Here is a 26,966-nt window from a genome sequence, read left to right as displayed (position 1 = left end):
ATATTTACATGGATTCCGATGATTATTTTGCTGTGAACGTTTAGTTCCCTGAGGTGTGGAATGTTGGTCATGCTGAGTACAAGTTCTAGCATTATGCACTCCCAGATCAGATAAAGCACAGGTTAAATAAAGAGCCAGCTTCCCTCCTCTTTACCCCAACAATGTTCTTCTCTCTGAACCTTGGAGGAACCCTTGTGCCCTTGTTTTCAGCTCCCTGCATCAGCGATGCTTGTGTTCTCTGAGCTGAGTCAGGTTCTCATTTTTTGCTGAATTGTGGGCAGAAACAGAAAACCAAGAATGATACTGAAATATAAACTGATCGGAGCTTTCCAACCGTCGGGGAGGGAAGGCTTTCATCCCCTTTGGTTTGAGCTAGATTTAGAGCCCGGTTCAAGAGATGAAAAGGCAGTGTTGTGACTGGGTATGCCATCAAGTCCCTATTTCTGCAGACTCTTCTTGTGACAGTCCTTATTGTGCAGAATAGGCTGGACTTTCCAATCAGTATTGTCCAATTTAAAGGAATAAATCGGTGAACTAGATTGGAAAATTGGAAAGATGTGTAACTTTGCGCTGTGTCCATAGTTCGGGGCCAGAGAAACCGGTGGCAGCTTCATCATTCTAATAAACCAATTAGGGACCAAGGTCCTGCATGTTCGGGCATGCAAGTAGCTTGGTCATGTTACACCCGTTCATAGTGGGAGTCGAGGGTGTCCAGGAAATCAGCTATGTGTTTACATTGATCCAAAGGTACAGTAAGAAAATTCATTCAACACTTCAAGACCATTTCTGCATCTTTATCCCCCCTACTGTCTTTTAATTTTTCATGAAGCTTTGTTCTGCTGTTTTTTCCCAACAAACCTTTGAGAATTCCTTGTGGGAATCCTCCTATATTGGAGTTTTTTGCAGGAAGAACAGGAGACCAGCAGAGGGCTGCCAGGCAGATCAGGCTGCTCTGTGCCCGCCCTCCGGGACCCTAACACCCACATCTACCGACAGGTGCATGTACCTGGCTTTGGCCACCTACGCTGCATTCTCCCAGTCCCAGCATTGGTGCACTCCCTGGACACGCCCAAACCTGCACCTGCTACTCTACACAATGATAACCACAGTAACTTGGCTGCAAACAGCACACTTCACTTTGGCTGAGTTTTGCATCTGTTTACAACCATAAAGGAGTAAACTGCACCCACATCAAAAAATCTACCCCTAGTGTATCTTAAATTTTATTCAGTACAGAATTGTGTCAAAGCTGCCTCTTTCCTTAAGTCTGCCCATTGGGGATTTGGACTCGCATGTAGCCAAGTTAGAGGGGTGAAGGCTTCTTCTGTCTGAACTGGTCCGTGCACTGCCCTTTCACCTCAAAATCTGGATCAGTGCTAGACAGAGAGGATCAATATCTCTTCTGTCTGTGTTGCAACTCTAAAATACCGCTAGTAGTTTAAAACCTTTTGCAATCAGCACTAACGTGTTCTGAGAGTCTACAAAAGTGAAAGAGCGATTGTGAAATTGAAGCCTGAAGCAGTACACACTGCATTTTCAGTGCAGAATAGAGAGACCTCTGCTTTACATTTGACGCATGACCCATAACTACTTCCTGAGAACGGTGAATGCAAAGTGCAAAGGAGCAGGGCTGTGGAGGCTCAGTTGTTGAGTATATTCAAGAAAACAGAGAGTAGGAATAAACGGGACTTTTTCGGCTTGGCAGGCTGTAACTAGCGGGGTACCGCAAGGATCATAAGAACATAAGAATTAGGAGCAGGAGTCGGCCATTTGGCCCCTCGAGCCTGCTCCACCATTCAATAAGATCATGGCTGATCTTCTACCTCATCTCCACTTTCCTGCACTATCCCCATATCCCTTGATTCCCTTAATATTCAAAAATCTATCGATCTTTATCTTGAATATACTCAACGACTGAGCCTCCACAGCCCTCTGGGGTAGAGAATTCTAAAGATTAACCACCCTCTGAGTGAAGAAATTTCTCCTCATCTCGGTCCTGAATGGCCGACCCCTTATTCTGAGACTGTGACCCCTGGTTCTAGACTCCCCAGCCAGGGGAAACACCCTCCCTGCATCTACCCTGTCAAGCCTTGTAAGAATTTTATATGTTTCAATGAGATCACCTCTCATTCTTCTAAACTCTAGAGAATATAGGCCTAGTCTACTCAATCTCTCCTCATAGGACAATCCCCCCATCCCAGGAACCAGTCTGGTGAACCTTTGTTGCACTCCCTCTATGGCAAGTATATCCTTCCTTAGGTAAGGAGACCAAAACTGTACACAATACTCCAGGTGTGGTCTCACCAGGGCCCTATATAATTGCAGTAAGATGTCTTTACTCTTGTACTCAAATCCTCTTGTAATAAAGGCCAACATACCATTTGCTTTCCTAATTGCTTGCTGTACCTGCATCTTAACTTTCAGTGATTCGTGTACAAGAACACCCAGGTCCCTCTGAACACCAACATTTCCCAATCTCTCACCATTTAAAAAATACTCTGCTTTTCTATTTTTCCTACCAAAGTGGATAACTTCACATTTCTCCACATTATATTCCATTTGCCATGTTCTTGCCCACTCACTTAGCCTGTCTATATCCCCTTGAAGCCCACTTGCATTCTCCTCACAACTTACATTCCCACCCAGCTTTGTATCATCAGCAAACTTGGATATATTACATTTGGTCCCCTCATCCAAATCATTGATATAGATTGTGAATAGCTGAGGCCCAAGCACTGATCCTTGCGGTACCCCACTAGTTACAGCCTGCCAACCCGAAAATTACCCGTTTATTCCTACGCTCTGTTTTCTGTCCATTAACCAATCCTCAATCCGTGCTAGTATATTACCCCCAATCCCATGAGTCCTAATTTTGTTTAATAACCTCTTGTGTGGCACCTTATCGAATGCCTTCTGAAAATCCAAATACACCACATCCGCTGGTTCCCCCTTATCTATTCTGCTAGTTACAACCTCAAAAAATTCAAACAGATTTGTCAAACACGATTTCCCTTTCATAAATCCGTGTTGACTCTGCCCAATCCTATTATTATTTTCTAAGTGCCCTGTTACCACGTCCTTAATAATAGATTCTAGCATTTTCCGTACTACTGATGTCAGGCTAACTGGTCTGTAGTTCCACGTTTTCTCTCTCCCTCCTTTCTTAAATAGTGGGGTTATATTTGCTACCTTCCAATCCGTGGGAACCGATCTAGAATCTATGGAATTTTGGAAAATGACAACCAATGCATCCACTATCTCTATAGCCACCTCTTTCAAAACCCTAGGATGTAGGCCATCAGGTCCAGGGGATTTATTGGCTTTCAGTCCCATTAATTTCTCCAGTACTGTTTTTTTATTAATACTAATTTCTTTCAGTTCCTCATTCTCGCTAGACCCTTGGTTCTCCACTATTTCCGGGAAGATTTTTGCGTCTTCTTCCATGAAGACGGACAGAAAGGGCTCGAATTTCCCAGGGCCGTGGAGGCAGGAATGGAGGCGTGTGGGGTGTTAAAATTGCAAAAAGTGGCGGGCGGGCCGAACCCCATCTCCATCCCGCCTCCAAGCAATTTTCAAGAAATCGTGTTTACTGCTCCCGTCTTCGTCCTGCCTCCAAGAGGTGGGATAGGCCCTTAAGGCCCTTAACAAGCACTAAATTGCCTCGATTATCCCATTTTGAAAGGCCTTGGTGATTTTAACCCTTTTCCCACATGAAGCACGCCTGTTCTGAAGCACGACGGTGAAACCTGGTGGGAGCACAATTGGATTGCTGACTATCAGCTGCAGCTCCACCATTAAATAGGAGATTTGATCAGCCATCATTTGCAAGTGGCAGGACTTTGTTGTCTCAGGTCTGGAGGAACTTTTAGAAGGCATAACCACAGCTGTGGAAGTTTGGAGTCTGACACCCATCTCCAGTGTGACCTCCTGGGAAACCCCTCTCGCCACCTTGACTGAGCGCTTCCTCAACTGAGGCATATACCAGAAGCATGGGAGGCATTTATTTCCTTCCCTTCTGGGCATTAGATGAGGACGAAGACCAGCCGCAGCAGAACCATGAACAACAGCAGCACCAACAGCAGCAGCACCAACAACAGCAGCACCAACAACACCAACAGGAGCACCAAGCTGTTGCTCACCCACCTGAAGCTGCACAGGCCAGAAGGGGCCAGCGCATGGAAGCCCGTCGGCGCAAGAGATACCCCCCAAACAGGGTCTACAGACACAGGGTCAGCTACCTCAACATGTCTGAGCAGCAGTGCCAAAGGCGGCTTCGACTTTCGCGAGAGGTAGTGGGTGACATCTGCGCAATGCTGCAACAAGACCTGCAGCCCAGAGGACCAGGTGGACACTCCTTACCAGTGGCCATCAAAGTCACCACCGCACTCAACTTTTTTGCCTCCGGCTCATTCCATGGATCAGCAGCAGGCATCAGCGGCATCTCCCAGGCGGCCGCACACACTTGCATCACGCAGGTAACCGATGCCCTCTTTGCCATCGCGCACAATCACATCCATTTCACCAAGGATCAAGCAAGTGTCACGGCGCGTGCGGTTGGATTAGCTAATCTGGCAGGCTTTCCAAGGGTGCAGGGCGTCGTTGACTGCACACATATCGCAATCCAGGTATTTTTGTCAACCGCAAAGGTTTCCACTCCCTCAACGTTCAGCTGGTGTGTGACCACAAGAAGGAAATTTTGCATGCTTATGCCAAGTACCCTGGCAGTTGTCATGACTCCTTCATACTGCGCCAGTCTAGTGTGCCTCCGCTATTCAGTCTGCCAGACCAACTTAATGGATGGCTACTTGGAGACAAGGGCTAACCCCTGAAGACGTGGCTAATGACGCCGTTGAGGAGGCCATCCAATGAAGCTGAGGAGAGCTACAACTCCAGCCACATTTCCACCAGATCCATAATCGAGCAAACCATCGGTTTGCTGAAGATGCGCTTCAGATGCCTGGATAGATCAGGTGGAGCCCTGCAATACTCAGCAGCCAGGGTCTCCAGAATCGTCGTGGTTTGCTGTGCACTTCACAACATGGCACAGCATCGTGGCTTGCAGATTCCTGAAGACCAAGTGGCTCCTCACATATCCTCAGAGGAGGAGGTGGAGGAGGAGGAGGAGGAGGAGAGCGAAAACGAACATCTTGCAGAGGCCCATCAACCAGCGACAGCAGTACGTGAGAACATTGCTGCCCGGGATGCAAGGAACGCACTTATCCTGGCCAGATTTGCTTAGCCTAGCCAATCAAGCACTTTTGCCTCGCAGCTTCTTATCAGAGCTTCAACAATGGCCAAGAACCAGCGAATTCCTAACAATTTGACCACCATATTGACAATTGCAAGTAATCCTAAGCCCTCAATGTGGAAGTCCCATTAGCGAAATGACACACGCCACAACTGCAGCAGTAGCCATCAGATTTTTTATTTACAGTTACCATCTGATGGCTTTTTAACATTAGACATCAAATTTCACTCAAGTGACTACCCTTGTGACTATTTGTGCAGTATCTTTCTCTTATGCGTGCTCCTACGTGGTGCTTCCCCTGTGACTTCAGCAGATGTGGAGGCCCCTTGCTCAGTTTCTTGCTGCTCCTGTCTCGACACCTTTGGCGGGCGTCCTCTGGGGTTGCGAACCTGTGAGGGCTCGCCAACAGTCTGCTGCTCCTGCGGCTGTGCAGGAGTTGAGACGCCGATCTCAGTTGGGTGGGGCTCTGACCGAGGGCTCTGCAGTGGCATGGAAGTGTGAGCGCTTGGAGAGGAGCCCCCACTTGATGTCTGCCACCAACTTCCCTCTCATGGGTCAGGTCCCCTCAGCGCTTGCAAGTGGCTTGAGAGCACCTTGCTGCACATCAAGGGGGCCATGGGGACCCGTATCTGCACTGGCAGTCCTACTCGGAAGGACTTCCATGAAGGTCTGGTTTCTCAGTTCAATAGATGACCATCGCTCCTCCAGAGATGTCATTCTATTCAGAACACTCACCATGTTTTCTGCACTCTGGCGACTTATCACCTCCATGGAGGTTGCCATCCTTTCCATGGTGATGCGTTCATGCGCCAATGGCTCCACAAAGGCTCTGCTTATGTTCGCAATGGACCCCTCCATTCGCTCCACATTCGCAGCGACCCTGGAGACAAAACCTGCCAGAGACTCCTGCATCTATTCCTGGAGTTCCAGCACCGCTGATCTTGTGGATGGACAGAGGCAGAGGGTCAACATGCAGCTGAGCCGAGCTGGCAGAGTCCTGCGCCCTCCGACAAGGACTCTCCACTGCTGTCCCTGTCTGCACAATCTGCTGATGCTCACTTGTGAGCTGTGATACACCAGGTGACAACTTTGCACTATCTCGCGAAGGTACCACCGAGGTGTGAGTGTCTGCGCTGGTGCTTGGTGCGCTGAATTCTGCTGACACTGCGCCCTCAGAGGTTGCAGCTTCCTCTGAGGAGTCTGGATGCTCAGGCTCTTCCTCCTGGCTAGTGGGGATGGGTGCTGGCGATGGTCCTGTGGGGGAGTAAAGAAAGAGCCAGAGATGTGATGCCAAGGTTACATGCACATTGCGTATTGCAGATGATCATAAGTCCATCTGTTAGAGCTTCAGAATCATTATCAGCGACTCATGCAATGTCAATGAGAGAGATGGGAAAACTATTCTGTCACCAGCTTGCTGTGATGCACCCGTCTGTCCGTCCCCCACTTGCACATCGTCCTCCACTCCCATGATCTCCAGGGCCGCTTCCTCCCAGGGGGTGAGGTGGGCTACTGAGGGTGGCCCTCCTCCTGTCCTCGCTCTTTCCCTCTTATTGTGAGCTCTCTTTTCCTGCAATGAGGGAGATAAGTGGAGTTTGAGTGAGAATGAAGGAGTGAGTGTAGAGAATCCATAGCATAGATGCTTAGAAGGAGACAAATATGGAGTGAGGTGGCAAGACCAAGGGCCCTCCCTGTGTGTTGTAAGTTGTTTTCATAGCATCACAGTGATAGGGAGTGTGAGGGCTGCATAGTCGAATAGTTAGGTGAATGTGACCATAGAGAGAGAGGGAATGGGTAAGGGTGCATGGATGTCAGTGTCAAGTGGGATGTGGAGGAAGAGATTGCTAAAGCTGAGTGCTGGTGAGGAGAGGCAATGGGGATCAGATTGAGGGTGATGGGAAAGTCATACTCACTTTTCCAGTGTGCAGAAGGTCATGAAACCTCTTCCTGCACTGAAGCCAGGTTCTGCGGGTTATCGACAAAGAGTTGACCTCCTGGGCCACCTGGATCCACACAGCCTTGGTCTGCTGGGGAGGCTTCTTCCTCCCTGAAGAAGGGAAGAGCACCTCTTTATTGGCTCTTGCTCCCTCCACTAAAGCCTGCAGGGCAACGTCATCAAACCTGGGAGCAGACCTCGGTCTCTGGCTGGTCATTCTGCCTCCAGGTCCTCTAACATGAAAGGCCAAAAGGTTGGCAGTCTGCAGAAGAAGCAAGGCTTGTTGCAGACCTTAAATGCAGCAGCAATGATGACGTTATCGGAGGCGAGGTTCAGACTGAAAAAACTAATTAGGCCATGGGTTCCCACACGCATCATTCTCCCACATCGATTTAGAATCGGGTGGCTAACACGAAAAGCGGATTACACGACCCCAGCCCGCCCCAGTGACAAAATCCAGCCCAAAGTATTTGTTTAATTTCTCTGCCATTTCCTTATTCCCCATTATAATTTCTCCTGTCTCAGCCTGTAAGGGACCCACATTTACTTTCGCTAATCTTTTCCTTTTTACATACCTACAGAAGCTTTTACAGTCTGTTTTTATGTCTCTCGCTAGTTTACTCTCATTCCATTTTCCCTTTCTTGAATAATTACTTGGTCCTCCTTTGCTGAATTCTAAAATCCTCCCAATCCTCAGGCTTACTGCTCTTTTTGGCAACATTATAAGCCTCTTCCTTTGATCTAATACTATCTTTAACCTCTTGTTAGCCATGATTGGACCTCTTTTCCTGTGGGGTTTTTGTGCCTTAAAGGAATGTATATTTGTTGTAAATTATGCATTCTTTAAATGCTAGCCATTGCTTGTCTACCATCACACCTTTTAATGTAGTTTGCTAATCTACATAGTCATACCTACGTAGTTTGCTTTGTTTAGATTTAAGACCCTACTTTCGGATTTAACTAAATCACTTTTGAACTTAATATAAAATTCTATCATATTATGGTCACTCTTCCCTAAAGGCTCCTTTACTACAAGGTTATTAATTAACCCTTTCTCGTTGCACAATACTAGATCTAAAATAGCTTGTTCCCTAGTTGGTTTCTCAACATACTGATCTAGAAAACTGTTTTGTATACATTCCATGAATTTGTCCTCCACACTATTACTGCACATTTGGTTTGCCCAGTCTATATGTAGATTAAAGTCCCCCATGATCACTGTATTACCCTTGTTACATGATCCTCTAATTTCCTGATTTATATTCTGCCCTACATTACAACTACTGTTTGGGGGCCTATAAACAACTCCCACCAATGTTTTCTGCCTCTTGCTGTTTCTTAGCTCCTCCCAAACTGATTCTACTTCTTGATTTTCGGAGCTAAGATCCTTTCTCTCTGCTGTCTTTATCCCATCCTTTATTTTCAGGGATACCCCTCCTCCTTTTCCATTTTGCCTATCTCTTCTAAAAGTTAAGTCTCCTGGAATATTTAGTTCCCAACCTTGGCCACTTTGCAACCACGTCTCCGTTATGGCTGTTAGATCAGACATCAAAATGTTAATTTCTATCTGCGCTATTAGTTCATCCATGTTGTTGTGAATTATCTAGCAGTCACAGAATATCTGGCTCAGAAAAGAGGACTGAAAGAGGCCAGTAAGTGATCTGCAATCTCTTGAACTGTACAGCTGGTTCAGGCTGAACCCACTTTCCCTTTGTCTTCAGATGTATCTGAGTGTAACTCCTTTGTACCTGACTGTATTTTCTGACGAGCTGTGTTTCTTTCTCCTTCACTAACTGTTTGTCCCAAATCCATTCCAGGCTTTAGAGGAAGAATTTGCTCGCAAACTGCAGGAGCAGGAAGTCTTTTTCAGGATGAGCGGTGAATCTGAATGCCTCAACCCGTCAGCGCAGAGCCGGATTTCCAAGTTCTACCCCGTCCCAAGCCTGCACTCCACAGGATCCTAACCGCGGGGGCTCCCAGTAGTTTCTCTTCCTCTTTCAGTATAACAGATACTATAAGTAGTGCTGATCCAGTAACCTGCAGCAAGGACTCTCCGCTGCCACTTTACCACCTTTGAGTTTAAAGACAATCGGCATGTGACTGTTTGGATTGAAATTTTTCTAACCTTAAGGGACTGTTTGTAACGGGAGGTCCTGGATCAATTGCGTGACTTGATTTCCTGGCGATGCGATGAGAAATACAGACTGGGAGTGGTGTGTTCGTATCAGCCGTGGCATCGTTTTAATCATTTATAACACTCCTGTTTTACCTGATCTTTGGTCCCATCCTCCTTAGGCCTGAGAGCAAGGGAATAGACTCAGGATCCTGCAGAGTGTCACAGTGGCTCTGTGCAGAGAGATATGCTGCATGTTGGAGGGGCAGAGAGGCCTGACAGTGTTTGTTCTGGTGAGAGGGTGACATTTGTCTGATGGGTCTAGGAGTGGAATATTACTGCATATCTGATGGCTTCCCCTTGAAATGAGCAGCCCTCAGTGTAAGGTTTCAGTCGGTATTTCAGATTTCTGCATCATTCTGAGCAAGCTAATATTTATGAAACCCGACAGGAGTGCTTTCAAAGTTCATTATTTGCGACCAGTATTTACTCCAGTCATTTAATTACACAAACTTTGAATTGAGCTGCAGCAGAAAGCCTACAGGACAAAATGCCTGCCTGCCACTAGGTTACAATTCGACACTGGGTAGTGTGGACAGTTAACGTTCTGTCCTGTCACCTCTTGGATTGGGCGTGAGTCCGCCCAGACTGATGGTATGAAAGGGTCTTGCAGGAACCGAGTTTGGGCATTCTCGCCCCAGTTTCTGTGGTGTAGGTGACAGTTCACAGGTAAGGCAATTCAGGCCTTTCGCAATTTTATTTGTGTTACCTGTTGCATTTCAGTCTTTTTCTAAAAATGGAGACGCATCCCAATGACACAAGAGCCCTCAAACAGCATGTAACCTGTGCTGTGACTTTTGACTGTTACTGAGGAAAGAATCCCTTTGCATTTAGTGTCCTCATTGAGCTCAATCAGATCTTGGGGACAGGAAAGCTCCAATACCACAACACTCGGCGGGTTCTATCGCAGTGTAGAGCAACACGCTGCGCGTAGGGCAGTGCTAAATCCCCATCACTACATTCACTAAATCCCCATCAACACATTCACTAAATCCCCATCGTTACATTCACTAAATCCCCATCACTACATTCACTAAATCCCCATCACTACATTCACTAAATCCCCATCACTACATTCATTAAATCCCCATCACTACATTCACTAAATCCCCATCACTACATTCACTAAATCCCCATCACTACATTCACTAAATCCCCATCACTACATTCACTAAATCCCCATCACTACATTCACTAAATCCCCATCACTACATTCACTAAATCCCCATCACTACATTCACTAAATCCCCATCACTACATTCACTAAATCCCCATCACTACATTCACTAAATCCCCATCACTACATTCACTAAATCCCCATCGTTACATTCACTAAATCCCCATCACTACATTCACTAAATCCCCATCACTACATTCACTAAATCCCCATCACTACATTCACTAAATCCCCATCACTACATTCACTAAATCCCCATCACTACATTCACTAAATCCCCATCACTACATTCACTAAATCCCCATCACTACATTCACTAAATCCCCATCACTACATTCACTAAATCCCCATCACTACATTCACTAAATCCCCATCGTTACATTCACTAAATCCCCATCACTACATTCACTAAATCCCCATCACTACATTCACTAAATCCCCATCACTACATTCACTAAATCCCCATCACTACATTCACTAAATCCCCATCACTACATTCACTAAATCCCCATCACTACATTCACTAAATCCCCATCACTACATTCACTAAATCCCCATCACTACATTCACTAAATCCCCATCACTACATTCACTAAATCCCCATCACTGCATTCACTAAATCCCCATCACTACATTCACTAAATCCCCATCACTACATTCACTAAATCCTCATCACTACATTCACTAAATCCTCATCACTACATTCACTAAATCCCCATCACTACATTCACTAAATGGCAGACCAACTAAATACATATTTTGGTTCTGTCTTCACAAAGGAGGACACAAATAACCTCCCAGAAATACCGGGGAACATAAGGTCTGATGAATGGGTGGAACTGAAAGAAATCAGTATTTGTAGGGAAATGGTGTTAGGAAAATTGATGGGACTGAAGGCCGATAAATCCCCAGGGCCTGATAATCTACATCCCAGGGTACTTAAGGAAGTGGCCCTAGAAATAGTAGATGCATTGCTGGTCATCTTCCAGAACTCAATAGACTCTGGAACAGTACCCATGGATTGGAGGGTAGCTAATGTTACCCCACTATTCAAAAAGGGTGGCAGAGAAAAAGCGGGGAATTATAGACCGGTAAGCCTGACATCGGTAGTGGGGAAAATGCTAGAGTCCATTATAAAAGATGTAATAGCAGAGCACTTGGAAAGCAGTGACAGGATCGGACAAAGTCAACATGGATTTACAAAAGGTAAATCATGCTTGACTAATCTACTGGAATTTTTTGAGGATGTAACTGGTAAAATAGATAAGGGAGAACCAGTGGATGTGGTGTATTTGAACTTTCAGAGGGCTTTCGATAAGGTCCCGCATAAGAGATTAGCGTGCAAAATTAAGGCACATGGGATTGGGGGCAAGGTATTGACTTGGATAGAGAACTGGTTGGCGGACAGAAAGCAAAGAGTTGGAATAAACGGGTCTTTTTCCGAGTGGCAGGCAGTGACTAGTGGGGTACCGCAAGGATCGGTCCTAGGACCCCAGCTGTTCACAATATATATTAATTAATGATCTGGATGAGGGAATTGGATGTAATATCTCCAAATTTGCAGACGACACAAAGCTGGGTGGGAGGGTATGCTGTGAGGAGGATGTCATGAAACTCCAGTACGATTTGGACAGGTTAGGTGATTGGGCAGAAACATGGCAAATGCACTATAATGTGGATAAATGTGAGGTTATCCAGTTTGGTGGCAAAAACAGGAGGCAGATTATTATTTGAATGGCAATAGATTGGGAGAAGGGGAAGTGCAAAGAGACCTGGGTGTTATTGTGCACCAGTTGCTGAAGGTAAGCATGCAGGTGCAGCAGGCGGTTAAGAAGGCAAATGGTATGTTGGCCTTCGTAGCAAGAGGGTTCGAGTACAGGAACAAGGATGTCTTGCTACAGTTGTACAGGGCCTTGGTGAGACCGCACCTTGAGTATCGTGTGCAGTTTTGGTCACCATACCTGAGGAAGGATGTTCTTGCCATGGAAGGAGTGCAGCGAAGATTCACCAGGCTGATACCTGCGATGGCAGGAATGACGTACGAGGAGAGATTGTGTCGATTGGGTTTATACTCACTGGAGTTTAGAAGATTGAGAGGGGATCTCATCGAAACCTATAAAATTCTGTCAGGCCTGGACAGACTAGATGCTGGAAGGATGTTCCCGATGGTCGGGGAGTCCAGAACCAGGGGTCATAGTCTAAGGATAAGGGGTAGGACATTTAGGACTGAAATTAGGAGGAATTTCTTCACCCAGAGAGTGGTGAACCTGTGGAATTCTCTGCCACAGAGGGCGGTGGAGGCCAGTTCATTAAATTTATTCAAGAAAGAGTTGGATATATTTCTTAAGGCTAAAGGGATCAAGGGATATGGGGAGAAGGCAGCGACAGGGTGCTGAATTTGGCTGATCAGCCATGATCTCATTGAATGGCGGAGCAGGCTCGAAGGGCCGAATGGCCTACTCCTGCTCCTATCTTCTATGTTTCTATCACTACATTCACTAAATCCCCATCACTACATTCACTAAATCCCCATCACTACATTCACTAAATCCCCATCACTACATTCACTAAATCCCCATCACTACATTCACTAAATCCTCATCACTGCATTCACTAAATCCCCATCACTGCATTCACTAAATCCCCATCACTACATTCACTAAATCCCCATCACTACATTCACTAAATCCCCATCACTACATTCACTAAATCCCCATCACTGCATTCACTAAATCCCCATCACTACATTCACTAAATCCCCATCACTACATTCACTAAATCCCCATCACTGCATTCACTAAATCCCCATCACTACATTCACTAAATCCCCATCACTGCATTCACTAAATCCCCATCACTACATTCACTAAATCCCCATCACTACATTCACTAAATCCCCATCACTACATTCACTAAATCCTCATCACTACATTCACTAAATCCCCATCACTACATTCACTAAATCCCCATCACTACATTCACTAAATCCCCATCACTGCATTCACTAAATCCCCATCACTACATTCACTAAATCCCCATCACTGCATTCACTAAATCCCCATCACTACATTCACTAAATCCCCATCACTACATTCACTAAATCCCCATCACTACATTCACTAAATCCCCATCACTACATTCACTAAATCCCCATCACTACATTCACTAAATCCCCATCACTACATTCACTAAATCCCCATCACTACATTCACTAAATCCCCATCACTGCATTCACTAAATCCCCATCACTACATTCACTAAATCCTCATCACTGCATTCACTAAATCCCCATCACTACATTCACTAAATCCCCATCACTACATTCACTAAATCCCCATCACTACATTCACTAAATCCCCATCACTACATTCACTAAATCCCCATCACTACATTCACTAAATCCCCATCACTGCATTCACTAAATCCCCATCACTACATTCACTAAATCCCCATCACTACATTCACTAAATCCCCATCACTACATTCACTAAATCCCCATCACTACATTCACTAAATCCCCATCACTACATTCACTAAATCCTCATCACTGCATTCACTAAATCCCCATCACTGCATTCACTAAATCCCCATCACTGCATTCACTAAATCCCCATCACTACATTCACTAAATCCCCATCACTACATTCACTAAATCCTCATCACTGCATTCACTAAATCCCCATCACTGCATTCACTAAATCCCCATCACTACATTCACTAAATCCCCATCACTGCATTCACTAAATCCCCATCACTGCATTCACTAAATCCCCATCACTACATTCACTAAATCCCCATCACTACATTCACTAAATCCCCATCACTACATTCACTAAATCCCCATCACTGCATTCACTAAATCCCCATCACTGCATTCACTAAATCCCCATCACTACATTCACTAAATCCCCATCACTACATTCACTAAATCCCCATCACTACATTCACTAAATCCCCATCACTACATTCACTAAATCCCCATCACTACATTCACTAAATCCCCATCACTGCATTCACTAAATCCCCATCACTGCATTCACTAAATCCCCATCACTACATTCACTAAATCCCCATCACTACATTCACTAAATCCCCATCACTACATTCACTAAATCCCCATCACTACATTCACTAAATCCCCATCACTACATTCACTAAATCCCCATCACTACATTCACTAAATCCCCATCACTGCATTCACTAAATCCTCATCACTACATTCACTAAATCCCCATCACTACATTCACTAAATCCTCATCACTACATTCACTAAATCCTCATCACTACATTCACTAAATCCCCATCACTACATTCACTAAATCCCCATCACTACATTCACTAAATCCTCATCACTACATTCACTAAATCCCCATCACTGCATTCACTAAATCCCCATCACTACATTCACTAAATCCCCATCACTACATTCACTAAATCCTCATCACTACATTCACTAAATCCCCATCACTACATTCACTAAATCCCCATCACTACATTCACTAAATCCCCATCACTACATTCACTAAATCCCCATCACTACATTCACTAAATCCCCATCACTACATTCACTAAATCCCCATCACTACATTCACTAAATCCTCATCACTACATTCACTAAATCCCCATCACTACATTCACTAAATCCCCATCACTACATTCACTAAATCCCCATCACTACATTCACTAAATCCCCATCACTACATTCACTAAATCCCCATCACTACATTCACTAAATCCCCATCACTACATTCACTAAATCCCCATCACTACATTCACTAAATCCCCATCACTACATTCACTAAATCCCCATCACTACATTCACTAAATCCCCATCACTACATTCACTAAATCCCCATCACTACATTCACTAAATCCCCATCACTGCATTCACTAAATCCCCATCACTACATTCACTAAATCCCCATCACTACATTCACTAAATCCCCATCACTACATTCACTAAATCCCCATCACTACATTCACTAAATCCTCATCACTGCATTCACTAAATCCCCATCACTGCATTCACTAAATCCCCATCACTACATTCACTAAATCCCCATCACTACATTCACTAAATCCCCATCACTACATTCACTAAATCCCCATCACTACATTCACTAAATCCCCATCACTACATTCACTAAATCCTCATCACTGCATTCACTAAATCCCCATCACTGCATTCACTAAATCCCCATCACTACATTCACTAAATCCTCATCACTGCATTCACTAAATCCCCATCACTGCATTCACTAAATCCCCATCACTACATTCACTAAATCCCCATCACTACATTCACTAAATCCCCATCACTACATTCACTAAATCCCCATCACTACATTCACTAAATCCCCATCACTACATTCACTAAATCCCCATCACTGCATTCACTAAATCCCCATCACTACATTCACTAAATCCCCATCACTACATTCACTAAATCCCCATCACTACATTCACTAAATCCCCATCACTACATTCACTAAATCCCCATCACTACATTCACTAAATCCTCATCACTACATTCACTAAATCCCCATCACTACATTCACTAAATCCCCATCACTACATTCACTAAATCCCCATCACTACATTCACTAAATCCCCATCACTACATTCACTAAATCCCCATCACTACATTCACTAAATCCCCATCACTACATTCACTAAATCCCCATCACTACATTCACTAAATCCCCATCACTACATTCACTAAATCCCCATCACTGGATTCACTAAATCCCCATCACTACATTCACTAAATCGCCATCACTACATTCACTAAATCCCCATCACTACATTCACTAAATCGCCATCACTACATTCACTAAATCCCCATCACTACATTCACTAAATCCCCATCACTACATTCACTAAATCGCCATCACTACATTCACTAAATCCCCATCACTACATTCACTAAATCCCCATTAATTGTGTGAAGCTTTGAAACGTGTCTGAGAGAAAAGAAAAAAGACAGTCTTGCGTTTATATAGCGCCTTTCACGACCACAGGTCGTCCCAAAGCGCTTTACAGCCAATGAATAACTTTTTGAAGTGTAGTCACTGCTGTAATGTATGAAATGTGGCAGCCAATTTGTGCACAGCAAGCTCCCACAAACAGCAATGTGATAATGACCAGATAATCCGTTTTAGTAACACAAAAGCAAAATACTGCAGATGCTGGAAATCTGAAATAAAAAGAGAAATGCTGGGAATACTGAGCAGGTCAGGCAGCATCTGTGAAGAGAAAAACAGAGGTAACGTTTTAGGTCGCTGACCTTTCAAACTTTAACTCTGTTTCTCTCTTCACTGATGCCGAATCTGTTTTAGTGATGTTGATTGAGGGATAAATATTGGCCAGGACACTGGGGAGAACTCCCCTGCTCTTCTTCAAAATAGTGCCATGGGATCTTTTACGTCCATCTATGAGAGCAGATGGGGTCTCGGTTTAACATCTCATCTGAAAGACAGGATGTGATAAGAGTGCTATATAAATGTAAGTCCTTTACTTTTTAAAGTGAAACATTCACGAATAGTGAAGTATTCTGGTGTGTTTAGCATCGTGGTGTCAGAAAAGTATTAGTGGAACTCCTCTGTCCACAGGAGAGAGGGCAGTGAGGTTTAGCAGGTTGACTGTGTTCAGTTCTGCACTCCCCACCCTCAGTAAAACACTACTCTCACTCTGGAATATGTTTCCTGTGGAGTTCTGGTGAAAGGTGAGAGCTTGCACCTGGTAAACAGCCCCATCTCTGTCCAGTCAGGATTCTGTTCTTTCCAAAACATCAGTATCAGTAACTGACTCTACGGTGCTTAACAATAACCGTGGGTCTGTGGCTGGTTCGCCCGCCCCCTGACCCGACCCATCACCCCTCAATCCGTGCCCGGTTCACCCCGACCCTTCACCCCTCAATCCGTGCCCGGTTCACCCCTGACCCTTCACCCCTCAATCCGTGCCCGGTTCACCCCCGACCCTTCACCCCTCAATCTTTGCCCGGTTCACCCCCGACCCTTCACCCCTCAATCCATGCCCGGTTCACCCCCGACCCTTCACCCCTCAATCCGTGCCTGGTTCACCCCTCAATCCGTGCCCGGTTCACCCCCGACCCTTCACCCCTCAATCCGTGCCTGGTTCATCCCGACCCTTCACCCCTCAATACGTGCCCGGTTCACCCCCGACCCTTCACCCCTCAATCCGTGCCCAGTTCACCCCGACCCTTCACCCCTCAATCTTTGCCTGGTTCACCCTCCTCTCCCCCCCTCCCCTTAACAGCTCAATCTGTGGATGAACATATTGCACAAGGAATTAACTATTATCTACTAACCATCACAAACTATATATATCTAGATTATTTTAATGGATATTTTATTCTATATGAAGTATTTCTGCTTGTGTGGTTAGGGCCTAGCCCTGTATTCCTGTCCCCCTGGCACTGGTGTGGGCTGTCAGATTGCTTTTGCTGAGAGGGAGAGGATGTGAAAGTGTTGAGTTTAGATCTCCACACTTGCATGTTAATTTTGTGTGATTTATTTGGGATTGTTTGGTGTTCTGTACTGTAGAGGCGATCACACGAGAGGCCTGCTGGTCTCTGAGGTGTTCAGATGGCAGAGAAATCAACGTGTAGACTGGCCGTCCAGGGCATGAGGGTCAGAACATGGCACCTCTTTCAGAATTGGGTCTTTTAAAGCTTTCAAAATCTGTCTGCGCACTCAATTGACACTTGGAGACAATGCGGTCCTGACACGTTCTCGGTCCCGACACGTTCTCGGTCCCGACTCACGAGCCAGATGCGTTTATGGTCAGAAACCTGTATTAATGGTCTGCCACCATCTGCTACTGCAAGCGCCCATTTTGCTGAATATCCGCTGCAATGTTTTTCTGCTTCTTGGCAGTGCCCTCTGGATGAATGGACCAAGTTATGTTACCTTGTGGTATTTTTAAATTCTAATGTTAAGAGAGGGTTAAACCCAAATATATTTCCCCTGTGCTGGAGTGAAGTTCCACCTTGTGAATCATGTTCACCAGTCTGTGGGTTAGACATGTGCTGCAGCAGTGCACCAGTATCAGTGCGAGACCACGATCCGTGAGAAATTAGTGCACAACCCATTGAACTGTGTATTTATTCCAAAAGCAGGACTTGGTATTTGACCAAAATTCATTATCCATGTTTAACTTCCTGAATTTTAGTTTAATAGAGCATTATGACCAGTGAGTTTGTGTGCTTATTAAGTGCCAATGGACCTTTCACCTCAAGATTTTGCATTCCATTCTAACCCAGATTAATTGTTTGAAATTTCCTGTCATTTGCCTATAAAGGTCCAATTTGAAATGGGTTTGGGCTAATCACAATCCAATTCTCAGTGGGCCAGGCCCCAAACACAAAGCTGCTCCTACATTAGCACTGATTGGTGATCTCACTTAGAGAGGCTCCGGGATGACTGGCGTGAGAAATGGAAAATGTCACATTGCTACGGTTGGGGCGAAACCACATTCTGGCGGTAGTGTAGAGGGAGCTTTACTCTGTATCTAACCCGTGCTGTACCTGCCCTGGGAGTGTTTGATGGGGCAGTGTAGAGGGAGCTTTACTCTGTATCTAACCCGTGCTGTACCTGCCCTGGGAGTGTTTGATGGGACAGTGTAGAGGGAGCTTTACTCTGTATCTAACCCGTGCTGTACCTGCCCTGGGAGTGTTTGATGGGACAGTGTAGAGGGACTTTACCCTGTATCTAACCCGTGCTGTACCTGCCCGGGGAGTGTTTGATGGGACAGTGTAGAGGGAGCTTTACTCTGTATCTAACCCGTGCTGTACCTGCCCTGGGAGTGTTTGATGGGACAGTGTAGAGGGAGCTTTACTCTGTATCTAACCTGTGCTGTACCTACCCTGGGAGTGTTTGATGGGACAGTGTAGAGGGAGGTTTACTCTGTATCTAACCCGTGCTGTACCTGCCCTGGGAGTGTTTGATGGGGCAGTGTAGAGGGAGCTTTACTCTGTATCTAACCCGTGCTGTACCTGCCCTGGGAGTGTTTGATGGGACAGTGTAGAGGGAGCTTTACTCTGTATCTAACCCGTGCTGTACCTGCCCTGGGAGTGTTTGATGGGGCAGTGTAGAGGGAGCTTTACTCTGTATCTAACCCGTGCTGTACCTGCCCTGGGAGTGTTTGATGGGACAGTGTAGAGGGAGCTTTATTCTGTATCTAAACCGTGCTGTACCTGCCCTGGGAGTGTTGGATGGAACAATGTAGAGGGAGCTTTACTCTGTATCTAACCCATGCTGCACCTGCCCTGGGAGTGTTTGATGGGTCAGTGTAGAGGGAGCTTCACTCTGTATCTAACCCGTGCTGTACCTGCCCTGGGAGTGTTTGATGGAACAATGTAGAGGGAGCTTTACTCTGTATCTAACCCGTGCTGCACCTGCCCTGGGAGTGTTTGATGGGTCAGTGTAGAGGGAGCTTTACTCTGTATCTAACCCGTGCTGTACCTGCCCTGGGAGTTTTTGAAGTGTTCCATTTTCCCCCACTACTAATAAAAATAAAATGTATCTTTCCCCTGCCCTCTGAAAACGTGTCACCTTTTCACTATAAGACTGGGTGCTAAATACTGTGAAACCGCTTCCTATCCACACTGAATAGGCTCCTCGTGTATGTGCATAGTAGATATAGAATAGACTTCATTGAGTTATGAGTAATCTAAACAAACAAAAGTTGACATGGAAGGACACTGACGTGTGATTTGGGGAATGTTTTAAACAGACGCACTTATGAATATGGTATTTGTTCTTTTTAAATTGAAGCAAGTGACCTCTTACATCATTTCCTGCAAAAACAATCATGTGATCGCCTCTACGGCATTGACTTTTTTTGCTTCCGAATTTGTGGCTGTTCAGGACTCGGATCGTACTGGGCCCTGCGGCTCATCATTGTACTGAAGCTAACAACGAACCCCAACCAAAACCATAGAAGAATATCTGTGGTCAGTCGCAGATCCTGTGTCCTGGAATTTCAGGATGTTACTAGTACTGTAACCATTGGGAAACTAGTGTCTATATTTCTGATTGTAACTATAACACACGAAGGCTTTGCTACAGCTTTATAAATTAGATGTTTTCATATCTAGGACTTCCTTTGTTAAACCATGAAGAGAACTTATTTATGTGGATCTGATGTTCTACATAAGGTGATTGTGAAGCTATGTGCAGAAATAATTACAACTGTAAATAAAATGATTATTGCAGATGACATTCTCTGTGCGTTTTTATTTCTAAAGTTAGATCTCGTTCACAATACTGCAGTCAGCTGTAAATCCTCACCTGTCCCACTGTATGAGAAAAAAGTGAATAAATCATTCATTTTGAGACACTAAACCTGATTAGTTTCATTAAGACTGGGCAGATCCTAGTGAAGCACCATACCAGAAGCGTAGGATGTGGGTTCCTGGGATGACTAGCCCTCTGCTCCCTTGCCTGCTCCATGTAGTCTCCACAAGGGGGAGCCCCTGCAGTCAGCTGGGGCAGTACCCAGTACAGAAATTGTACCTTCCCAAAGGAAGGGAAAGCTGCCTGCTCAGTCTCCCCTTGCCCTGCAGCATTCTCCCCAAAGCTGTAAAGATCTGGGAAATGTCAGGAATTACGTTTATGATCTCATGGATTGGGACAAATTTTAATTTTAAGCTGTTAAGTGCCTTCTGTTGCCTAGGCCCCAAGCTCTGGAATTCTCCGCCTCGCTACCTCTCTTTCCTCCTTTAAGATGCTCCTTAAAACCTACCTCTTTGACCAAGCTTTTGGTCACCTGCCCTAATTTATCCTTATGTAGATCGGTGTCAAATTTTTTGTCTTAAAATACTCCTGTGCAGCGCCTTGGGCCGTTTTACTACATTAAAGGTGCTATATAAATACGAGTTGTTGTTGTTGTTGACGTGCAACAAAATAAGTTGTGTTTTAAACCAAATGGACCGACCCTGACTGAGTTTGACTTGGCAAGCGGCTGAGAGGTGACAAGGTCGGTCACTTGCATTCTTAGTTGGCAACGTGACAAGGGGGAGAACTAAAGGGAGCGGAAAACAATATTTTTGACTAAACACTGTAAAATGTAATATTGCTTGTATGTTGATGTCTATATTCATTGAGTGCAGAGGATATTGACTGCAGAGCACTACACTGATGGGATGGTGAAGATAATAATAATTCAACTTTATTGTCATTGTACAATGCACAAGTACATGAACAACGAAATGTGATCTTGCAAGCTCCCATGAGTCCAGTACAAATAACATTAACGTAAATAGCACCGTCCTGGGAGAAGCAAAGCCGCTGCGTCTGTGCGCGCCGCCATTCCATTTCCACCATTCCGACACTCTTCAGCCCAACGCCCGGGCCTGCTCACCAGCCGCCCCTCCTGGGGCTCCTTCCGTGACCTTCTGCACCTGGTCTTCCCTGGTGGTCACCCCTCCAGGTACTAACCAGGCTTGGCTCTAGCTTAGCTTCACAAGCCTTGCCAGTGACCCTGTCCCTAGTCCCAGGAACAGAGATAGATATATTAGTCATACTCCAACTGTGTTGCACATGGGGAGTCCAGACCAAGTGCAATCTTTGGGTCACGCAGGATTAGAGGACGAGGCTACAATTGGAGCAGGAAGTGGGAGGATACTGGAGGATGGGGAAAGGATGAGGAGGGAAAGAGGGAGAAGGAGATGGGGTGAGGAGTGGCGGGTGAGAAGCAAAGGCAGAGAAACAATCGCTCTGGGGATGGATGGGGCGCAACTACAAACCTGGACAACAGTGATTCTGATCTTTAAACGGGTCAGTGAGATTTAGAAGAGCAGAGAGATTTAGGGCTTCAGGTTCACAAGACATTAAAAGCAGTACTGCAAGTAATTCAGGCCATTTAAAAATCTTGTGGGTTGTATGGCAAGAGGTATAGAATATTAAAAAGTTGAGATGCAAAGGTGAATCTGTATAAAACTTTCGAAGACCACAGTTGGAGGATTGTGTGCGGTTCTGGCCTCCACACTATAGGAAGGATGTTGAGGCAATAGAGAGGGTACAGCAAGTTTCACCAGGATGCTGCCTAGTATGAGGAAATATAAATATAATAAAAGAGTTGGAAAAAATTGGGCTGTTTTTGTTAGGAGATTAAGGGATGATTTGATAGGTGTTTAAAATGATGATGGGAAGGCACAGTAGATAGAAACAGATTGATTCCAGTGATTAAGGGTTGTAGAACGAGAGGACATAGATTAAAGAGATTTAAGACAGAGCAGGAGCAACTTTTATAGAGTTGTGAGACTGGAATACACGTGTGGAGTCAGTGATTGAAATATGGGGTGAATTTTCCCGGGATGTCCCCCGTTTATAATGTAGCTGGTTCCTATTCTAAAAACTCAGCCGTGCCCATTACTAGTGACAGTTTTGCCTCTGTGCAGCCCAGCTTTAAATACTGGGAGCTAGGCCGCCCACAGCACCCTGGGAAGTGTAGTCCGCCATTACAAACCGGAGCAGGCAGTGCGCATGCGCGGATAATGAGCCCGCACACTGCGGCTGCGCAAGGAACGGAGCGGTCCCGCTGACGGGAGGAGATTTCAAACCAACCAATCAGAGCGCAGCGCGCTCAACGGCGGCGGAGCGGACAGCCCGAGGATGGCGGGCCGGTGAGAGTGAGAGTGAGAGTAGGGGAGAGTGAGAGTGGGTGAGGGTGAGAGTGGTGGAGAGTGAGAGTGGGGGAGGAGTGAGTGAGGGGGAGAGGTGAGGGAGAGTGAGTGAGGGGGAGAGGTGAGGGAGAGTGAGTGAGGGAGAGTGAGTGAGGGGAGGAGGGAGAGTGAGTGAGGGGAGGAGGGAGAGTGAGTGAGGGGAGGAGGGAGAGTGAGTGAGGGGAGGAGGGAGAGTGAGTGAGGGGGAGGAGGGAGGGGGGAGGAGGGAGAGTGAGTGAGGGGGAGGAGGGAGAGTGAGTGAGGGGGAGGAGGGAGAGTGAGTGAGGGGAGGAGAGTGAGTGAGGGGGAGGAGGGAGAGTGAGTGAGGGGGAGGAGGGAGAGTGAGTGAGGGGGAGGGGGGAGAGTGAGTGAGGGGGAGGGGGGAGAGTGAGTGAGGGGGAGGGGGGAGGGGGGAGGGGGGAGAGTGAGTGAGGGGGAGGGGGGAGGGGGGAGAGAGGGGGAGGGGGGAGAGAGGGGGAGGGGGGAGGAGGGAGAGAGGGGGAGGGGGGAGGAGGGAGAGTGAGTGAGGGGGAGGAGGGAGAGTGAGTGAGGGGGAGGAGGGAGAGTGAGTGAGGGGGAGAGGTGAGGGGGAGGAGGGAGAGTGAGTGAGGGGGAGAGGGGAGAGTGAGTGAGGGGGAGAATGAGGGAGAGGGGAGAGTGAGTGAGGGGGAGGGTGGGGAGAGTGAGTGAGGGGGAGGGTGGGGGATGAGTGAGTGAGGGGGAGGGTGGGGAGAGTGAGTGAGGGGGAGGGTGGGGAGAGTGAGTGAGGGGGAGGGTGGGGAGAGAGTGAGGGGGAGGGTGGGGAGAGTGAGTGAGGGGGAGGGTGGGGAGAGTGAGTGAGGGGGAGGGTGGGGAGAGTGAGTGAGGGGGAGGGTGGGGAGAGTGAGTGAGGGGGAGGGTGGGGAGAGTGAGTGAGGGGGAGGGTGGGGAGAGTGAGTGAGGGGGAGAGTGAGTGAGGGGGAGGGTGGGGAGAGTGAGTGAGGGGGAGGGTGGGGAGAGTGAGTGAGGGGGAGGGTGGGGAGAGTGAGTGAGGGGGAGGGTGGGGAGAGTGAGTGAGGGGGAGGGTGGGGAGAGTGAGTGAGGGGGAGGGTGGGGCAAGTGAGTGAGGGGGAGGGTGGGGCGAGTGAGTGAGGGGAGGGTGGGGCGAGTGAGTGAGGGGGAGGGTGGGGAGAGTGAGGGGGAGGGTGGGGAGAGTGAGGGGAGAGTGAGTGAGGGGGAGGGTGGGGAGAGTGAGTGGGAGGGTGGGGAGAGTGAGTGAGGGGGAGGGTGGGGAGAGTGAGTGAGGGGGAGGGGAGTGAGTGGGGGAGGGTGGGGAGTGGGGGAGGGTGGAGAGTGAGAGTGGGGGAGGGTGGAGAGTGAGTGAGGGGGAGAAGGAGCGGGTGGGAGTGAGGGGGAGAAGGAGCGGGTGGGAGTGAGGGGGAGAGAGAGCGGGTGGGAGTGAGGGGGAGAGAGAGCGGGTGGGAGTGAGGGGGAGAGAGAGAGCGGGTGGGAGTGAGGGGGGGAGAGAGAGAGCGGGGGGGAGAGAGAGAGCGGGTGGGAGTGAGGGGGAGAGAGAGCGGGTGGGAGTGAGGGGGAGAGAGAGCGGGTGGGAGTGAGGGGGGGAGAGAGAGAGTGGGTGGGAGAGAGGGGGAGAGAGAGAGAGGGGGGGAGAGAGAGAGCGGGTGGGAGTGAGGGGGAGAGAGAGAGCGGGTGGGAGTGAGGGGGAGAGAGAGAGCGGGTGGGAGTGAGGGGGAGAGAGAGCGGGTGGGAGTGAGGGGGAGAGAGAGAGCGGGTGGGAGTGAGGGGGAGAGAGAGAGCGGGTGGGAGTGAGGGGGAGAGAGAGCGGGTGGGAGTGAGGGGGAGAGAGAGAGCGGGTGGGAGTGAGGGGGAGAGAGAGCGGGTGGGAGTGAGGGGGGAGAGAGAGAGCGGGTGGGAGTGAGGGGGAGAGAGAGCGGGTGGGAGTGAGGGGGAGAGAGAGAGCGGGTGGGAGTGAGGGGGAGAGAGAGAGCGGGTGGGAGTGAGGGGGAGAGAGAGAGCGGGTGGGAGTGAGGGGGAGAGAGAGAGCGGGTGGGAGTGAGGGGGGAGAGAGAGAGCGGGTGGGAGTGAGGGGGAGAGAGAGAGCGGGTGGGAGTGAGGGGGGAGAGAGAGAGCGGGTGGGAGTGAGGGGGAGAGAGAGAGCGGGTGGGAGTGAGGGGGAGAGAGAGAGCGGGTGGGAGTGAGGGGGAGAGAGAGCGGGTGGGAGTGAGGGGGGGAGAGAGAGAGCGGGTGGGAGTGAGGGGGGGAGAGAGAGAGCGGGTGGGAGTGAGGGGGGGAGAGAGAGAGCGGGTGGGAGTGAGGGGGGGAGAGAGAGAGCGGGTGGGAGTGAGGGGGGGAGAGAGAGAGCGGGTGGGAGTGAGGGGGGGAGAGAGAGAGCGGGTGGGAGTGAGGGGGGGAGAGAGAGAGCGGGTGGGAGTGGGGGAGAGAGAGAGCGGGTGGGAGTGAGGGGGGAGAGAGAGCGGGTGGGAGTGAGGGGGAGAGAGAGAGCGGGTGGGAGTGAGGGGGGGAGAGAGAGAGCGGGTGGGAGTGAGGGGGGGAGAGAGAGCGGGTGGGAGTGAGGGGGAGAGAGAGAGCGGGTGGGAGTGAGGGGGAGAGAGAGAGCGGGTGGGAGTGAGGGGGAGAGAGAGAGAGCGGGTGGGAGTGAGGGGGAGAGAGAGAGCGGGTGGGAGTGAGGGGGAGAGAGAGCGCGGGTGGGAGTGAGGGGGAGAGAGAGAGCGGGTGGGAGTGAGGGGGAGAGAGAGAGCGGGTGGGAGTGGGGGGGAGAGCGCGGGTGGGAGTGAGGGGGAGAGAGAGCGCGGGTGGGAGTGAGGGGGGGAGAGAGCGCGGGTGGGAGTGAGGGGGGGAGAGCGCGCGGGTGGGAGTGAGGGGGGGAGAGAGCGCGGGTGGGAGTGAGGGGGGAGAGAGCGCGGGTGGGAGTGAGGGGGGGGGAGTGAGGGGAGGAGAGAGCGCGGGGGGGGGTGAGGGGGGAGAGAGCGCGGGTGGGAGTGAGGGGGGAGGGAGTGAGGGGCGGGGGGGGAGTGAGGGGCGGGGGGGAGAGAGCGAGGGGGGAGAGAGCGCGGGGGGGAGCGCGGGGGGGAGAGAGCGCGGGGGGGAGTGAGGGGGGGGAGAGAGAGCGCGGGGGGGAGTGAGGGGGGGGGAGAGAGAGCACGGGGGGAGTGAGGGGGGGAGAGAGAGCACGGGGGAGTGAGGGGGGGAGAGAGAGCGCGGGGGGAGTGAGGGGGGGAGAGAGAGCGCGGGGGGAGTGAGGGGGGGAGAGAGAGCGCGGGGGGAGAGAGCGCGGGGGGGAGAGAGCGCGGGGGGTAGTGGGGGGGGAGAGTGTGAGGGGGGCGTAGTGGGGGGGGAGAGAGTGAGGGGGGAGAGAGCGCGGGGGGAGTGAGGGGGGGGGAGAGAGCGCGGGGGGAGTGAGGGGGGGGAGAGAGTGAGGGGGGGAGAGCGCGCGGGGGGTAGTGGGGGGGAGAGTGTGAGGGGGGCGTAGTGGGGGGGGGAGAGAGTGAGGGGGGGAGAGAGCGCGGGGGGAGTGAGGGGGGGGAGAGAGCGCGGGGGGAGTGAGGGGGGGAGAGAGCGCGGGGGGAGTGAGGGGGGGAGAGAGAGCGCGGGGGGAGTGAGGGGGGGGAGAGAGAGCGCGGGGGGAGTGAGGGGGGGGAGAGAGCGCGGGGGGAGTGAGGGGGGGAGAGAGAGCGCGGGGGGAGTGAGGGGGGAGAGCGCGCGGGGGGGAGTGAGGGGAGAGAG

General features: G+C 48.9%; 2 protein-coding genes across 6 annotated transcripts in view; both read left to right on the top strand.

Moving 5' to 3' along the window:
• The window catches only part of slka (STE20-like kinase a), a 230,037-nt gene extending 219,483 nt beyond the window's left edge, over positions 1 to 10,554 (top strand). For all 4 annotated transcript variants that reach the window (XM_085994121.1, XM_085994124.1, XM_085994123.1 and 1 more), the window contains one exon: positions 9,002 to 10,554. In XM_085994121.1, coding sequence (XP_085850247.1) covers positions 9,002 to 9,148 — 147 coding nt within the window. In that variant the 3' untranslated portion in view covers positions 9,149 to 10,554. The remainder of the gene's footprint in view (positions 1 to 9,001) is intronic.
• A 12,457-nt stretch (positions 10,555 to 23,011) lies between these two features.
• arhgap19 (Rho GTPase activating protein 19) overlaps positions 23,012 to 26,966 on the top strand; it is a 57,054-nt gene continuing 53,099 nt past the window's right edge. For both annotated transcript variants that reach the window (XM_085994120.1, XM_085994119.1), the window contains exon 1: positions 23,012 to 23,183. In XM_085994120.1, the coding sequence (XP_085850246.1) occupies positions 23,173 to 23,183 (11 nt within the window). In that variant the 5' untranslated portion in view covers positions 23,012 to 23,172. The remainder of the gene's footprint in view (positions 23,184 to 26,966) is intronic.

Source organism: Somniosus microcephalus, chromosome 8 (assembly GCF_052327205.1).
Source record: "Somniosus microcephalus isolate GS21.2 chromosome 8, FLI_Smic_1.0, whole genome shotgun sequence".
Lineage (NCBI taxonomy): Eukaryota > Metazoa > Chordata > Chondrichthyes > Squaliformes > Somniosidae > Somniosus > Somniosus microcephalus.
Note: the sequence above shows the minus strand (reverse complement) of the source record. Positions and strands in the feature narration are given on the sequence as shown.